This window comes from Gouania willdenowi, chromosome 13, assembly GCF_900634775.1.
Source record: "Gouania willdenowi chromosome 13, fGouWil2.1, whole genome shotgun sequence".
Classification (NCBI taxonomy): Eukaryota; Metazoa; Chordata; class Actinopteri; order Blenniiformes; family Gobiesocidae; genus Gouania; species Gouania willdenowi.
In genome coordinates this window covers 23,894,700-23,913,072 of record NC_041056.1, presented here as the reverse complement: position 1 = coordinate 23,913,072, position 18,373 = coordinate 23,894,700, and the positions used below count along the sequence as shown (strand labels likewise).

General features: G+C 38.2%; 2 protein-coding genes across 4 annotated transcripts in view; both read right to left on the bottom strand.

Moving 5' to 3' along the window:
• Nucleotides 1–538: 538 nt before the first annotated feature.
• Nucleotides 539–4,214, bottom strand: LOC114474822 (gastrula zinc finger protein XlCGF57.1-like). Its single transcript, XM_028465360.1, has 2 exons — nucleotides 3,972–4,214; nucleotides 539–3,166 (listed from the first exon to the last, which is right to left on the bottom strand). Exons 1-2 carry the CDS (start codon nucleotides 4,006–4,008, stop codon nucleotides 2,016–2,018), a joined length of 1,188 nt encoding a protein of 395 aa, XP_028321161.1. The 5' UTR covers nucleotides 4,009–4,214; the 3' UTR covers nucleotides 539–2,015.
• Nucleotides 4,215–6,092: 1,878 nt separating this feature from the next.
• veph1 (ventricular zone expressed PH domain-containing 1) overlaps nucleotides 6,093–18,373 on the bottom strand; it is a 92,920-nt gene continuing 80,639 nt past the window's right edge. For 2 of the 3 annotated variants that reach the window (XM_028464762.1, XM_028464763.1), the window contains 3 exons: nucleotides 11,668–11,804; nucleotides 8,381–8,434; nucleotides 6,093–7,300 (listed from right to left, as the gene is read on the bottom strand). In XM_028464762.1, coding sequence (XP_028320563.1) covers nucleotides 7,118–7,300; nucleotides 8,381–8,434; nucleotides 11,668–11,804 — 374 coding nt within the window. In that variant the 3' untranslated portion in view covers nucleotides 6,093–7,117. Of the gene's footprint in view, nucleotides 7,301–8,380; nucleotides 8,435–11,667; nucleotides 11,805–18,373 lie in introns of those variants that run through there. The other variant, XM_028464764.1, reaches the window with a different exon arrangement.

Below are 18,373 nucleotides of genomic sequence, written 5' to 3'. Positions count from 1 at the left end.
ATCTTTTATTTCTATTTTCATGAACGTATAGAATACTGTTACATGGAAACAAGCTAAACCTGTTACCTTTGAATACCTGGGACCTCATGTACAAAAGGTACGTACGCCAAAAACATGCGTACATTAAAATCCAGACGTTCAGAAACTGGAGTGATTGTGGAAATGTGGTGTCTTTCACGTTAAGTTCTGAGGTGGTGTACATTCGTTTTAGTTTAGCAACATTGACTGATATTTCAGATCAATTGTTCAAGTTTGCATTGAAGCATCAAAATTGGTATAGTTCTCAAAAGAGAACTGATGCTCGTAATAATGACAAACTCAGAAAATGTAGTGAAATTATTGCACGCTTTGAAGCGGCTATAGTTTATTTTCGCACTACCATTTTACAAGCAGATGTGGTACACGCATATATCAGTCTAGTACAATACGAGTTTCCGAGCTCAAGTACACTGGCTCAAGAAGTCAACACTTTTACAGGCAATGCAGCTTTGCATTTGTATATTCTAAGCTAGGCCAATATCTCTGTTTTTGTCTACTGTCATTGTCCTTCACAAGCACACAGTCCAGTGCATTGCAGATTGGCCTTGAATTTGCAGTGGTTTCTCCAACCTTTTCTCCGCCCGCAAGACACCAGCTCAAAGCAGCTTTTTGAAGCCTCAGGGAGCGTAGTCCTGAGTTGTTGGTAGGACCCATCCTCTGTTTGCCGCCAGCCCCAGCTTGTTGGTGATGAAAGCACAGGTTGGAGGACCAAGATCTGCCCCCAGACATAGGCACCCTGGAACACTGATCTCTTTGTATGCTGTTCCAAAGCATCATTGGTTGATGGGATGCGCTGAACGGAGTTCCTCTTGATGAAGAGTTTCTTTCTGGCCTCGTTGATGTCCATGTATGGACTGGTGCGGTCATAGAGTAGGACCATAAATCTTTCAATGCTGTGTATTGTGTCATCCTGGATGTGGATTGGCGTGGTGGTCAGGGTAAGAGGGGAATCTGTCAGTTGTGGAAACAAGTTCAAAGTGGCCTAGGAAGATTTCTTCCCATGACCCATGAATGCTAAGTAAGTAGGACAGGGGCTCTCTGACAGAGAATATTTGGTTTGGTGAAGCTAACAGAGAGATATCAGGATATACTGATCCAGCTTCGTAGTACATGCCCAAGACCAGGGGTGCCCAAATTCTTTTCAATGAAGAACCAAAAATGAATCGTGGTAGAGGGCCGCGGGCCAAAACAAAACAATGTTGTAGTGCATGAAATTAAATATGCCAAAAACATAACTGTGCAAAAAAAGTAGTTTAAAATTGTGTTTAATGGCATACAATTATGAAACATTAAATGTCTTCAAAGCCATTCAGTGCAAAATAAATTTCACATAATGGGACACAACGTACCCCAGCTATATGATCAGAACACTTTTTCCGTGCCTTGAACAATCCTTTAAAACTCGAGAAAAATTATAAAATTGAACATCAACTTTAGATTTTTTTTCTCTCATAAATCACTGTACTGTATTACATTAATTTTAATATTTTACAAAATAGAAAAAAAGAAAAATTTAAAATATGGGCAGCAGGCCGAAACTAATCGCTTACGGGCCAACTTTGGACCGCGGGCCCCAAATTGGACGGGCCTGCCTTCGACGTTTCTTGGAACGACAAGTTTTACTAGAAACATCACATCCAAAGGGTTTCTCTCTAGTGCAGGGGTATTCAGGACGTCATCGTCTGAGTCTCTCCCTTCCTTCGGTTCCGTCGTCTGTTTCTTTTACTTTTTTCTCCATAACGCAATCTTTCTTTTCTTTTTTCGACTTTCTCGTGTAATACTCTCCTGTCTGTCTCTGCTCTGAGTCACAATGTTTACCAACGGTAATACACAAACCTGATTGGTTTAGCCATGTCACATAAGACTGAGAACTCGCATGTGATTGGTTTGAGCATTTCCTTGTCGATTAGAATGTTACCATAAAGACAGTAATAACTGCAGAGGCTAAATATAGAAGCAATACATTCAGTTTTCATTCACAGTGCTTGTTTTGTCTGTGGGTCCGGGTCCACATGGCGCCCCCTGAGGGTCCGGACCCGGACCGGGGTTCGCCGTTTGGTGACCCCTGCTTTAGTGTGAATTCCCATGTGTCGATTCAGATTAAATTTTTGAATAAATCCTTTATTACAAACATCACAAACATAGGGTTTCTCCTGTGTGTGGGTTAACATGTGCATCTTCAGATGCGACTTGCGAGAAAATTGTCTCTGACAAACATCACAACCAAAAGGTTTCTCTCCAGTGTGGATTTTTGTGTGTCGATTCCGATCAGACTTGCTATTAAATTCTTTACCGCAAACATCACAACCAAAGGGTTTCTCTCCTGTGTGAATTCTCATGTGATTAACCACTTCAAGCTTGGTAATAAATCTTTTCTGACAAAAATCACATTCATGGGGTTTCTCTCCTGAGTGGATTAACATGTGAGGCTTCAGATAAGTCTTGTGCCTGAATCGTTTACCACAAACATCACAACTGAAGGGTTTCTCTTCTGTGTGAATTCTCGCGTGGATCTTCAGATGTGTTCTGCTGCTAAATCGTTTCCCACACACGTCACAACAAAAGGGTTTCTCTCCTGTGTGAATTCTCATGTGGATCTTCATATGTCCTCTGTGCCCAAATCGTTTCCCACACACGTCACAACCAAAGCGTTTCTCCCTGTTGTGTGATGTTTCTTCGGTGTTGTTCTCAGTCCTAATCTCAGATGTTTGAAAGCTCTCACAGCTCATGTGTTCACGCTGAGCTTCAGACTGGGACAAAGATTCCCTCCAATCCTCACTGTCTTCAGTGTCAGAGCAGTCTGTTTCCTCTCCATCAGTGTCTTGTTGTGTACAAGTGTTTGCTGCTTCTGGGCCTTCACTGATGTCTCCATTTGGTTCTACTTTCACAAGTTTAGCTGAGCTGCAGGTTGCAGGTTCTCCTTTGATGTTCTCCTCACTTTGTCTCCAGTGTAGCAGAGAGCACTGAGCTCCCTCCTCTTCGTCTTCACTCTTCACAGTAACAGCCGTCTCCTGCTTTTCCTCCATATTTTCCCACAGTTCTTCCTCTTCCTTCTTTATGTGGAGATGATCCTGGAGCTGCAGCGCATGTTTACAGGAAACATCATCAGGAACATCTGCAGGCAACACTGAACACAACCAGGACCATCAGAGACGTCTCTACACTCATTATTCACATCATTATTCAGACTCAGCTCTAAGTTACAGATCAGACTAAGTAATGTAATAATCATTATAAATGACATTTATAATACGAGTATGAGTGAACGGGTCTGTGCACTGATATTTATGCATGTGTGACGCTCCACGGCAAAACAAGCACAAACACTTTAGATTTATGAGAAAATCTGTAACGCATTTTGAGGAGCTTTTCTGTGGTTTTCGACATTTATCAATCGCAGTTTTTACCTCCGAGTGCCTCCAATATGGCCACGCATCCGTGTTACTGTCCAGAACGTGACGTAGGTGAAAACCCTCTAAAGCGTGAGGTAAATTTTAATCTTCAGGCACAATGTCGATCAATGCCAACCACAAATCAAACATTACAATATACAATAGTAGAGGCTGCACAGAAAAAACAACATGATTATGAAAAGAAAATAACGCATTTAACAAGAGTTATATACAATAAATGTCAAAGAAATGCACAATTATATATATATATATACAAAAATTTGAAAAGAAATTAAGGCATTTAACAAAAAACTGGTTTGCAAGTGTTTCCGAACGGTGCTGCCGCCTGGCGGAATACTGTAGGAACTACTCGCCTGTAAATAAAGCCCAATAAAACAATAATGAGGGATACATATGTTGTCCCTGGTAAAGTAACTCTAACAGCCAGTGCATTTGTCTCCGGTATGTTTCCAGGTTTTGGTATCACCTGATCAGAGACTAACAGAGTATTATCTGATGATAAAAGTGAAAAGTCCAAACCTGCAGAGTGTTCTTCAGCTGAAGAGTCTGTCATCATGTTGCTAAAGCTAAGCTAAAGACTCAACGGTGTCGCGGTCAATCTGGTGACAGTGTTAGCTTGCGAACGACCTTCGTTTACGTATGTTTCCCTCCAATAATGAATAGTTCATTAAACACTGTACTGTACAGCCCAGATGTGTGCTCGGTTTATCTGAAACTGATCATTACAAACACACGCAGAACTGTTTATTTCTTCTTCTTCGGTGGTTTTTAATGGTGGTTGGCAGTCACACAAAGCGCGCTTTACTGCCATTAAGCGGACGAGCAGCAGCTTTGACGTCAGAGCAACTTTTTAATTTCTTATGTTGATAATAATAATAATAATAATAATAATAATAATAATAATAATAATAATAATAATATTATGAGGAAACATCTAAAGCCACAAATTAATGTGACAACATCATCAATTAATATACAAAGCCTGATTTGAAATATTTTGAATAAAACCAAATAATAAACTAAGTTAAACAATTAACTCAGGGGAAAAAAAATCTCAATAGTTTCAAAAATATTGACAGAAGGTTTAGATAAACTTGACATTGTTATTATTAGTTATTTTTAAAATATCTTTTTTTAAATGTAGGAAACAATGTTTGGATATATATTCAATTCTCTGCAAACTACATGGTGTCTAATTATTGAATTAAACGGCCATGCGTATACGTAACCAATAAATAGGAAAGAAATGAACTTTTATTAGGTTATTTATTTCAGGCTCAGTAATTGTGATTAATTGTAATTGAACTTTAGTAATTGAGAACGTAATTGTAACTGAAAAATATAACTTGACTCCAACTCTGGTTAGAGCTTAGTCATTATTGTGCAGCAGTGACTGAATATCAAGTGGAAAATAGTCTTTTATTCAACAATTAACTGCAAAAACCAGGTTGCCATGCTTAAAAATCAAAGGAGGATTATCAAAGTCTTCATAAAAGATCAATATGAACAACATACATTTCTGTTGGCAGAGTTTACAAATGTTACAAAAAATAAAATAAAAAATCAATAAATACTAATATCCAAAATCAATAATAATCAAAAAAGTTGCTACAGTAGAAATATGGTTCTGTGACATTTTGATCAATATTCATGTATGATTACGTTCACGTAATTTGTATCAGTCGTCCTCACAGTATTCTGTGATATTTAGAGCAGTGACCTTTCAAACCTCTAATACAGCTGCCAGCAATGTGTTTCCATATGGAACCAATACTCAGCTCTGGTTAACAAACTTCACTTTCATATTATTCAACATTTATGCCAAACACAAGGAAGGTGACATCATGCAGTGTTGATAATCAGTATATACAGTATATGTTCACTACAGTAACTGTGTCAGAAACCATTTGAATGTTTTTAATGAGACATTTGTTTATAAAGGCTACAATCTAATGTGATATCAAAGTAGACATGACTGCTGTCTTAGCTACCCCAGGAAATAGTTTACACACAATACTCAAAATAGAAGACGATCACAGAAAGCTGCAGGGAGAGCTCATGTTTGTTTCTGGAGAATTAAAAAAATTAAACCTATTACTAAATTCAGTATTTACTTTCAGGTATTGGCATCACCATTAATATGTGACTTATGTTTGAAGATTTTTATTAGACTCTAAACAAATAAACTGAAACTCAATTGCAAGATTACGAATAAAGTTGGTCCTTTCAGAACATATTCAATACACCTTTGAATCATGTGGGAGCTGTTTCTTTCCTAATTTATTATAATATCCACTGTAGAGTTATATAATATGTGAAGGTTTCATTTATTCAGACAACTGTTCCTTAAAAAATCCACTTTGATCTCCTGACATTTTTCAACTGTCAATCTTCGTCAGAAGCATCTGCTGATCGCTTTGATGTTTGCTTGACTTCTGCGTAGTAATTCCAGCAGCATTCGTTTTGTCTTCTCGTTGAATAACATGTTAAGATTTCATTTTTTCAGACAACGGCCCCTTAGACAATCCACTCTGATCTCCTGACATGTGAATTACTACGCAGTAGTCAAGGCAACTTCAAAGGAAACTTCAAAGGAAACATCAAAGCGATCAGCAGACGCTTCTGAAGAAGGCTGGCAGTTGACAGTCGAAACATGTCAGGAGATCAAGGTGGAGTTCCTAAGGAACAGTCTGAATAAATGAAACCTTTTCATATTCAAAAAGAAGACAAAAACAATCGTACTGGAATCACTGTAGAATTATAAGTTAACGTAATCTTGATAATACTCAATTTTTAGGCCTATACTTGATACACTTGATTGTGTAGTATTTCCCTTGTTAGAGCAGTGGATCTTAAATTATTTCTGTTGCACCCTCCTTTGAAGATTGAAAAACTTTCCCCATCCGCTAGTTAAGATTTCAACTAAGTCAGTCAAAAATGTAACGTTTATTAGAAAAGATAAAACACGTGATTATTCTTAATTGAGAAAAAAAACAAGATGTGCAATCACAGATATTAGAACAACAATTGTTCAGCTGTCTTTGAGTTGTGTTTCAATAGGTTGTCATCTAAGTCATGTTGTGTTTAGATCAAATTAAAAATATTCTCAAACGTAGCATCATACAGGTTTGGTGGGATGTTTATAGTCACTATAATAGTCAAAAATGAGCAAGTATTAAGATTAACTGCAATGTCTAAATTTTACCACAAGGGGGCATCATGTAAGAGCAGCAGCAGAAACAACATAACGTTGTTATACATCACATAAGTTTCATATTTGACCACATGGGGCGCACTGTTTCAGTGGGAATAGAGTTCAACACAATGGTTTTGTTGTAAATAATATTCTGTTATTGTTCTTTCTTGCTTTGTTTAATAAATAAAGTAAAAATCCTCTGTGGTCTATCAGGTATAATAGTTAATAGAGTTAATAAACTAAGGCATTATATTGTTTAAGCTGCAGGGGGTTTTTTTTATTATGTGTTGGAAAATTATATATAATTGTCAATATCTCAATAAGGTATTAATACTTCTTAGCACTAAAAAAAAAACCAAAAAAAAAACCAGTTTAATTTATTTATAGTTCCTTATTGTAGGGGTCCTATGGTCCAGTATGTGTGCTGTCCTCTTTAGATGAAGCTGCTACTGTGTTTGACTCCTGGTTCTCACAGGTAGGTGGTAGCTTCTCTGTTCTCCCTCTCTCTGGCCTGAGCCACGGCCACATTGATGCACTGTAGCCACTCCTCAGCGTGTTTTTCATCCTGAGCTTTCAACACGTACGTTTTACTGTCGGTGAAAATTTCAAAGGCCCGAGGGAGACTCCGGTCTCGACGCTTCTTGGCTACCACCTGTTGAAAAACAAACACAGGGATGATGAACTCAGGCTGTCATCGACCTGAGATTTCATTTCATTTCATTGAGAGCCCCATTAGCTCCTGACTTATAACAGGAGCTATTCTGCCTGGGGTCTCCTTCATTTTCACTACAAATATTTACAATATTACATAAAAAGCCACATAAACACACACACACAAAACAAACTGTGGAAGCTCAATGTGAAACCAAATAAAAACATATCACATAAAACCAAAAGAAGCAATAACAACAACATTGTTATCGTCACCAACTGAGATAAGTGTGTTTCACACAGTACACCCTTTGTTTCCTCATTTGTCAACCGTTGGTACATTAAGATCAGACCGTATGATGTGTTATCAATTCTGACGTGATCGTATACGCTACGATCAGATCTCACGTCAGGTCTGAGCTTGTGTCAAATCTGAAACTAAGACTAAAAACGAGTCTCAGCTGTCATTTACGCATTGTCTGAGGGTACGATAAACATAGACAATGAACAACATTAAGTCATTTCAAAGGTTTTGATTGTTAATGTCCTTTAATGTGATATTTATTGAGGCTGATATAAACGTCATATCCGTCTGTCTTTCCAGGATCTCTGCGGTGAAGTTGCTCGCAGTGCACACAGGGGGACAGACTTCCCTTGCTCAGTAGCTGATCCTCTTCCACAGATTGTTTAAATGCGCTTCTTTAATTCCAGTTTTCACACGTTCAAAAACACATCTTTGTTTTGCTCCACCTCAGATGTGAGGATGCCGATTTTTATCTTGGAAAAGCATCTTTTCTTGTTTGACCTCAGTGGGTGGGGCCTCCAAAACAGGAGGGGAGAACTTGTTATTGACGATTCAATTCAGCTGCCGGCTTTATTAACAGCTGATCATTTGTACGTTGGGATTGGTCAGATACGAATGTTTCATGAATCACACGTTGGTATTGTCGTACGACCAAATGTGCACTCAGACAACAATTGTTGGTGACAACAATGAATGGTCAATGCATTGTATCACTAGTGGGTAATACAGACTGATCTAGAATGATGTTTGCTATCAGCGAGCGGTAGTAATAGTCACCTTGACACTTTGCACCTTGCTCAGCTCAATGGGGAAGTCGTCCAGCTCATCTTTCTGTTGGGAAATAGAAGTAGAGTTTTGAATGTCACATCCAATCCAACTTATTTTTACTATAAAGAATCAAAATAACATTTTCTTTAATACTCCTGGGGAAAATTTTGTCTGTAACAGTGGCTCCAAGTAGAATATATAACAAGGTGAAAAGAAACAAGCACCTTAAATAAACCCAGGGCAAGATCACATGGAAAATATATCAAATACATTCAACACTCATAAAGCACTGTTAAAACACCTATTTAAAATCAATAAAAACACTGTAGATACTGTAAAAACACAATATAAATAACTAACAAAACAACACAGTTGGCAGTCTGAATCAAAGCTGTAAATGCTGTACGCTGAGGGGAAAAGTCTACAGGATGTTTTGGTGCAAGACTGTGCATGGATTTAAAAAAACAAGAGTAGTGCAGAGGAATTTTTCTCATGGGGACAATTTGAGAATCATAAAATCCAAAACTATCTTTGGAGATGAAAACATAGATTAGGTTTGGCTCCACAGTAACCAATCATGTGGTAAGCAGTTGATATGTGTAAGCCTGAGAAATCCCATAATTAGTTCACTGCAGAGAGAGAGAGCATGTGTTCAATATTGTATTCTATATTTTCCATCCCTTCACTTTGTGAGTGCGACTCAAACAGGGACCTTCCCAAAGCTAATCATGCGGTCTTGTCAAATTTTTATTATTGCTCAATATTGTTATTTTTGGATTACATTTGCTCAAGTTCTTTCACCTATTAAATTGTAATTGTACTAAGAAGAAGAAGAAGAATTTGAATCCACTGAAATGAAAAGTGCGCCAAACAATAGAATCAGTTGCAGCTGTCCCAACAGTGAATAAATAGAAATAGATCCAGTAGGTATGTCCAGTTAGAAATAGATGTTTCACAGATGTGAGCCACACAAAATAAACAAATAGATACTTGTTTTGAGTTGATGATGATGATGATGATTGCAAAGTTTGCAGGAGGAAGCAGTGTTTTAGAAGGAGAGTCAATAAAAAGTGAGGATATTTACACGTGTGAGTTGCTTTGTGTGAAAGGCTTTGAAAGCTCTCCATGAAGGTAAACAGCATGCAGGCCATAAACACACCATCAGATCCATCTTAACTGAAGACTTTGCTAGTGTTGGTGATGTTTAGTACTTCTCCCTCCTCTTCCTCTGCCTAAACGTGTGGAATTTTGTAGATTTCCTCATCATTGTGACATTGTTATGTTTAGATCAAAACTCCTGGAGACATATTGATTAGTGAGGCTGCTGTGAACATGTGAAATGCTTTTTACAACATATCAAACACTTTCCCTGAGACAGACTCAGAACACGCCTGTCATTACATATCTGTGATTGTCGAACATGAACCATCTTTTAAGTGAGTACATCCATTTTTTTTTTTGATCACGAAGGTGTTTTTTTTTTTCTTTTTTTCTTTTTAAAGGGTACCTGTAGTGAAAATGTATATAACAAAAAAATATGTTTAATGTATTACCAATAAACAAAATATATGCACCTTTAATAAAAAAAAAAACACACATTATAGGTACTTTTTAGAACAATTTTATACTTTTGGCCAATCGGCATGGTGCATTGTGGGAGGTAGAGGCGCAACAAGTCTGTTTACATTGTGGGAAGTGTAGTTTTTCTGTTGGCTCTCAGCACTAAGCAGCCCTGTGTAACCTCTCTTTTAGTGATAAAGTGCAGGTTACGAGAGGATTAAATATCACCTTTCTCACCAACTACCTACTTCTTGTATGCCTTCCTTTGCCCACTCAGCATGCAGGATTAGCCTCACGGACAGAGCTGTCGTTACCAGCAGTTAGATATTGGAAGGGCACAAATATGGCTAGCAACTGTGATGAAAGCTACGTGAAAAGATATCTGTTCATGGACATGAGGATGCGCCGAGGATCAGCCGCTGACGGTCCCGTAAAGAAAAGGTAAAAGCTCAACAACTGCATAGTTGGCTCCCAATTTTAATTTAATTTTGGTGTAAGTGAAATTCAAATTGGGAGCAAACTATGCAGTTGTGCAGCCTTTTTTTCATTGAATCTGTTGGCTTTTTTTCATCCAGCACACTGCTTTCAAAAGGATGTCCATGTTTTTTTGATTGTGCTACGAAAGCTCAACATTTAGCCATAAGGAAATAAGAGTGAACAATCTAGTAGGGATGCTGTTAGTGCCATGACAGCCGCCCATAGTATCCCTTGTAAGCAGAAACAAGTGTGTCTACAAGCTGCATTGATACTTTCTGTGAAGGAATTCTGTCTGATTTCAGATGTAACTTTGGCTTGGTGCCCATTAGCTTAGCCCGCAGCTCAGCTTGAAGCGGTCCTCGCATATCACCAAATTTTTGTCCAAACGGCAACGTTTTAAGTGTGCATTGCGTATCGTCGTTATGGAGCCAACGTCTGGATAACTCTGACTTAGTGTTGTTATTTGGCTTAGAGATGCAAAAGAATTGTTTCTTCTGGGTTTTCTCTTGTTGTTATAGCAGCCATTAGCTTTACACTCCGGAACAGTAGACCAACGGAACATTGTTGCCAAGCAACAGCTCGTGGGAATGAAGGAACGTGCGTCATATCTTGACCAAAATAGCGACTCTTCATAGTTTAAGCCCAAAAGTATAAAGATGATCTAAAAAGTCCTTTTAATATGTTTTGTTTTATAAAAAGGTGTACATATTTTGTTTATTAGTAACACATTAAACAATTTTTTTGTTATATAAATTTTCACTACAGTTACCCTTTAAGTAATCTGTCATTATGGGCCATTTATTTGTTTTTGGGGCAATTCAACACTTGTAAATCCCACTGAGATCATGCTGTTTTATGCCGACAGCTTCACGCTCTTGTGTTTCAACATCACGGATCACTGACCACCACACATTTATTTCAACTTTATGGTTTGCAATAAGAAATTCAGTAACGGGAAAAATGTGCGTCACTGGGTCAGTGTCTCTTAGTAGTCATGCCATACCTCTTACTGTTTGCTATACTCGTGTGTGTGTGTGTGTAATATGTGCTTTGTGGGTGAGATTGACTCATGTGATTGCTCAGTCATGCTTTGACCCTTGAGTTCCCCCAGGGAGTCCCCACAAACTATTTTAGTCAGATGCTCCAAGAGGCAATCGATCTTCCTGTGAGCTGGGGTTTCCACTGCTTCATGCAGAGTTTCATCAGAGTGCTCGTGAAAAAAATGTGTACAATGTTCTTAAGGCATGATATGCACGTACTGATTTTCCTCGCCGGAAGAGAAGCTGATTTCCTGCCAGGGTGAAGTAGCGGGTTTTCCAGCGCTTAATGAATTTCCAGCGGACCTGCTTCTCCTTCAGTTTTCCTTCGATCAGCGGCTGGCCCTCCTGGTTCAAAACTTAAGAACACACAAAAAGCAAAAAATGAATAAAAGGTGAGACAGGAAACACATCAAAGTTTCCTTTTATTTTTGCAATTAAACAAATATCACGTGTGTTGCTTAATGTCAGGAAACTTGAGAAGATTTGGATGAAAACTATTCAAGATAATGTTATTCTAATTAAAAAAATTGACCTGATGGTGGCATTAGAGAACAGGTTAAGGTTTAATTATGAACGGTTATTTATGTATTTAATAAATAAACAAAGTGCCTGACACAAAAACTTGGTCAACAATTTTCTGAAAATCATTTTCTGGAAACAAATATCTCTGGGGTCAAGGTTTGACCTCAAGGTTAGTAATATTTGAGGATAATAGGAGGGTTAAGTTAGCCTCTGTAGAGCACTAACATAAAAGGTAGAAAAAACAAAAATCAGGTTTAGTCAGCCTTAATCTGATTAAATTAAAGGATCTCAAGGATTTCAACGGGATTTTCAGTTGAGTCTGTTGCTGCTACTTTACTTTGGTTGCTGCTGTTGTATTTGTTTAATTATTGTTACTAAACTCAAGATATATAGAGATACATTCACCAGGAAAGTCACCATCTATTGTTTTTGAACTCTTGGTCAGGCCATGTTCAATAGACTCTAATGGGTCTGATCGTTTGTTGTTTTAAAGCATTTTCTGACACAATCTTTACGCAGTCGATATCTTTTTATAAAAAAATCCAGTGATGCATGGGAAGCTGTAATGTTGTGAAAAAGAAATGACACAAAAAAGGTTAGAGGATAATGCGTCACACCGCATGACCTCATGTTTTTGCATCAAAGTGGGAGAGAATTATTTTTGGATGACATTCAAGTATTACGTTAGCAGATATTCCGTTTTGCCAGCGCAGTGTAACACCAGAAAATAGCTTCACTGAAAACTCCACTCGGATCATTTTTTTCAGCTTTTTTCTGCAATAACGTAATGCAAGACAGTATTTTTCCCAGATCAGTCCACCTGCATCGGGTATATAGAATGTTCAAAAACTTTTTCAGGTAGTTTTTTGTTTGTAGTGTTTGTGTAGATAAACACAGAAGAGCCAAACTCTACATAAACCCAGATTTGACCAACATCTCTTCAAAGCACCAGTTTTACATCATCCAGCAAACATTTCCCTTTTAAGAACCTTTTGAAGGCTTCAATCATTGTGTCACTTTGCTTTGACGCCGACACCTGGAAAGAGATACCTTGATTTGTTGTTGGCCTTGGGCATGTGCAAGAGTTACAACCTCTCACCAATAAATGCAATGATGTGACTTAAAAATGAGGATGCAACAAGCATTGGTCCATAAGACTAAACCTCGTTCTTATTACAAATGCTATGCAGTGTCTTCAGCACCTTTTAGCAATTGGGTCAATATGTGCTAGAAATAGTTTGGTATATATTTTTGAATAAAGTCTACTATTCACAAAAGCTTTCTTTGACCATACTTGGTGATATTACCACAATATTCTATATTTTTTTAATCTGCAGCCAGGGGTGGACTGGCCATCTAGCGCCCTATAAAATCTATGTTAACAGAATCGTGGACGAAATCACGAAATTGACCAATGAAAACGCAATCCACTGTTGAAACTGGCATGAAATACGTGACCATGAGAAAAAGGACCTCCGCTTTTTTAAGAAGACCATGAATTCGATCACAGAATCACTGATGAAAGTATGGATCACGGACATGCAGCTTCGTTTACACCTGCCCAACATGTGATGCTTCTGCATCAGGATGAAGAAATAAAAAAGACATGATACAGAAAAATGGAACAGCAGCGCTGCTAAAAAGGAGAAAGAGAAAAGCTGGCAGACAATAGCCGACCGCCTTAATGAGTAAATATCCCAAACATGTAGAATTAATAAAGTGAACTGCTAGAGTTTTTTCACTTCATCATAGAATAGAATAGAACAGAATGGAATATACCTTTATTGATCTCCCAGAGAGGAAATTAACAAAAAAAAAAGATAAAGTGTATAAGCCGGGATTTGAACTCAGACCACTGATCCAGCATCACAACAAACCTCAACCATACTCTATGTTACATATACGTATAGATAAGTTTTAAGAAAGGACCTACCTGTCATCTATAATTTAATAAAAATAACTCCAATAATCCGTTTAAATCAAACCACTGACAGCAATTCCACAAGCAGGATTTATTAGTATTACAAATACCCAGAGGACTGACAGAAAAATAAATTAAATTAAAAGAGTTAGTGTAAAGTTAAAAAGTGAAGTCAGACCCTTCAGATCTAACTGGACAGTAAACATTTTCTTATTTTTAGGACACAATTGGAAAAAAACATCTTCTATTAGTTACATTGCAGTCATAATGAGTAAAGTCAGATTATTCTGTATCTTTTCCAACTTTTCAACGTTTTTGGTGTTTTATTAAAAGGAAAAAATATTCCTAATAAACCGTCTGCCTTCTCACTTTCATTGCTCAAATCTTGTCTTTTTATGTTCTCTTCATATATAAACTATGTTAATAAAAATTATTAAAACCAAAAGTCAACAGACAAATGAAATGACTATTTACAATATTTGGGTGAAGAAACATGTAGAAAAACCATGAACATTCTGTAAAACACTCATTTCTCACAGTGCTGACAGCAGAGCCACAGCAGGGATAACTTTATCCTGGTTGTTAACATGCTCTGCAGCAGGTTAGCTGTCGAGACTAAATCACCATGGTTACAGGTTAGCTGTAGAGACTAAGTGACCTATTCGCCTATGTGCGTAAGTCCAAAAAGACGTGCAGCGGGCTGTTTTTGGCTGTGTGCTATTCTCCATCTGTACTTAAGTCAGTCGCTGCGCACCTTCATCCCAGTTACACACTCTGGGTGGAGCAGCCCTGAAATGTGGGTGTTCCCATTAAAATCTGGCTTTACGTGCATTCTCCGGTGTGCGTAAGTCCTTTTCCTCTTACGCGCTTCTAACCCTGGAATAAGTGCAGCGGCCCAATAAGGTGAAACATTATATTGCACTAGAAATATGGACTTAGTTACATTTGAAGCCACACGGACTTGTGCGTCGTGCAGCAGCAGCTGTGATCACTCAGCTACTGCTGTGCAATTAATTAAAAGTCTGACAGACGCAGACTTCTGTCCACGTTGGTCAGAGTGATTCAACTATTTTCACACTATGTCCAATGTAAAGTCACAGTTTGATCCATTACAAAGTGAAACAAGCTGTCATATGTAGATGAGGATGGAACACAAACTGTTCCCACACATATTTTAATGAGTCTCAGCTCAGGTCACTTTAAACAATTTATATTTAAAACTGCGTATTATGGAAGCCAATAGTTCTGTTTCACTGCAAACATCCCTCTGTATTAAAGTAGGACGCTCTGCGGCCGAGTTATTTCCTCATATCTCTAGCGCATCTAACTCAGTCACGCTTTACAGCGATGATGATGATGATGATGATGATGATGATGATGATCAAGGAGAGCGATTTTAACTATGACTGTCACACTGCAAAAATCTGATCAATGAACTGATCAAATCAACCTGTTACATTGTTTATCAATGAAGGCGTTTCAATGACATTTACAAGCGTTGGGAAAACTCCAGGTTCCATGATTTCTAGACAGCCCAAAAAAAATGACATCACCGCCTCCTTTCCTTCAGCCCGCCTTCATTCACACATACGTGCTTTTGGTCTACCTTACGCGTGGTGGGCGTGTCAGCAGCCTGGACCGGAGAATACGCATAGGAGAGAAGCGCGTAACTGCAGGCAAGCAAAAAAGTCCGTGAGTCCAGACGGGAAAATAGACCCCTAAATCACCATGGTTACTTGTCCTGGATAAACTTGATCGGCTTTCTTTCAACCAAATTGGGGATAAGTTTATCCAGTAGGATAGCAGATTTTTCCAGCCTTTATCCCCTATCCTGGTTGTATGCAATACCCCCTGGAGTGACAGTGGACAACTGCATTTAGAAGTAGATAATTACAGGATGTGGAAAGTAGAAGATGCTAAATTTGGTTGAGATCAACCTCCTTAGCAATCTTACCAGACTGCAGTGCCTGCACTGTTTAAGAGTCATACCCCAGTCCATGAACTAAACACAATCAAGTTGCCAAAAGTCTGTCAACAGAATGGAGATTGTGGTTTTTAATTGGTTTAGGTCTGGCACGTGACACCCTACGATCGCCTAAAACACATTAAGCCCACATTAAATGTGATTTATTGAGAGGCTCAGATTAAGCTGTGCGACCTATATCTTACTATACAGATATATGTAGGATATCATGAATCCTGTTAATCACAAACAGTCTGTTTTGATCACAACAAACACATTCAGACATCTGTTTTTAGTTTGAGCCAATGCGCATTTTGTTGAAGCAGGAAATGAACACATTAGTGGCTCACTGATCAAACACACTGAGTATGAATGAACTCTGCCAACTTATTGTTCTGCACCGGGCTTCGTGTGTGATTTAAAGGCCACAGAAGAAAAGTTGTTAACTTTGTTGTGGAATTTCTTTCCCTGGGATTTTAGGATGTCTCTCACACTGAATGTGCAGGTTTAGGTTTCACTTCTTGCCAGATAAGTGTCATCGGAGGCCACACAAATGTTTTGATTCAACATAATCAAACAGTCTATTGGAGAAAAGAAACATAATTCCCTCTCTAAATCGCCCTGTAATGAAGGGACACTGGCAGGAATCTTAGAGGTAATCGTCCGTGTCTTGCTATCAATCAGCTGCTTTATTGACCACAGTGGATTTTATGTCAAAATGTTCTTATGTCTTACTATAGCCTTAACCCCAATTTTGATGTTTATCATATTTTTACCAATTTCTGCCAGTGACTGCCACACTGTGGGACCTGTAATTCTCAGTGGCCTCCCATCCAAGTACTAACCAGGCCCAGCCCTGCTTAGCTTCTAAGATCTAATGAGATCTGGTAATGACAGGCATGTATGGCCACATACCTCTGAAATTTGGGTGTTTTGCACATTTTTCAAAATGTCATGCCTTACTGCATTTTCACTGCAGTTTAAGTGTCCTCATCATATTTTAACTAGTTTTAGGGTCTTATGATAGACTTATCTCAGAAAGAGATTTTTATGCCTTACTATATATTTACCTCCAATTTTTGGTGTTTGCCATATTTTTGCCAATTTTATGCCTTACTATAGCCTTACCTAAAAAAATGTCAAAATGTTTTTATTTTCACGTCTTACTAGCCTTACCTTAAGAAAAAAAAAAAAAAAAAAATGCTTCAATCAAATTCAATTCAACTGTATTTATATAGCGCCAATTACAACAAAAGTAATCTCAAAGTGCTTTCAAAATATAAAATTTGTAATAAAAAGGAATAAATCCAACAAATCCACATGAACAAGCATGAGTGACTTTCAAAGATGAAAACTACAGAGAGCGAACAGACCGGTGTCCATGTTGACTGCCTGACATCATCATCAACAAAGATTCTGATTGGCTTTCGTCATGCGAAACAGTCGTAGGAGTTCAATATTTTCAACTCTTGCACTGCCAACGCACTTGACATGCAGATCTCACCACACTGCCGCACTGGAAAGATTTGGCATCTGGGACGCATCTATCCATTGACTTTGTATGTAATCTGGACGTACCGACATTTCGTGACGCAGCCGGTGTGAACGCAGCATAACAGTTTTTCTTTTAATAGGAAGAAATCTCCAGCAGAACCAGGTTCAGAGGTGGCAGCCATCTGCCTCGACTGGTTGCGGTTAGTGGACAGAGGGAGGAACACAACAGAATAGAGAGATAGAACATCAGAGAGTCCCAGACTAGTTGAGCCATGAACCATTGATCAGTAACTGCCATCAACAGCTTCAAGACACCTGTTGAGTTTCCATTTGTATGCCTTACTATAGCCTTACCTCAAGGTAAAAAAAATAATATCTAAACATTTTTCTTCTTGTGCGTTATCGGAGTATTTATAGCCTTACCTCCGATTTTTGGTGTGTCATATTTTTGCCATTTTTATGCCTTACTATAGCCATTTGTGTGTTTTTCACAATTTTCTCTTTGTTCATGTCTTGCTGTCTTGTGATAGCTTTGTCTCAAAAAAAAAAATCTCAAATTTTGAAATTTCAATGCCTTGGCACTGACATTCTATAGAATTTCAATGACAATTAAAATGACAGTCAATTACAGTATCTGAACTCAATTATGATTACAACACAGCAACCAAATTTTTCAAATACAATTACGTCATAATTGTTATTTAATTATCAATTATGCAATTACAAATTGAGCATGCCAGCCACACCCTTCAATCAACCAACAGCCCAGATTGACTCCCTATTGGCCAACGCATAGAGGAGGCTCCACTTAAACCATGCACCATACCACCTCAGTAAGCGTCACGCAACCAACCTCTACTCCAACTCCTCCAGGTCAGTATGTAACCACCTTACTGGGTGTTGTTAGGTTGTCATTAACATCTACTCTGCTCTGTTCCAGGGGATTTTTGCTAACCGCTCTCCTTGCTTTAACCTTTAGCTAGGGAGTCATGGAAGGTTTGGGAGGAGTGCTCTCCCTACCTCCA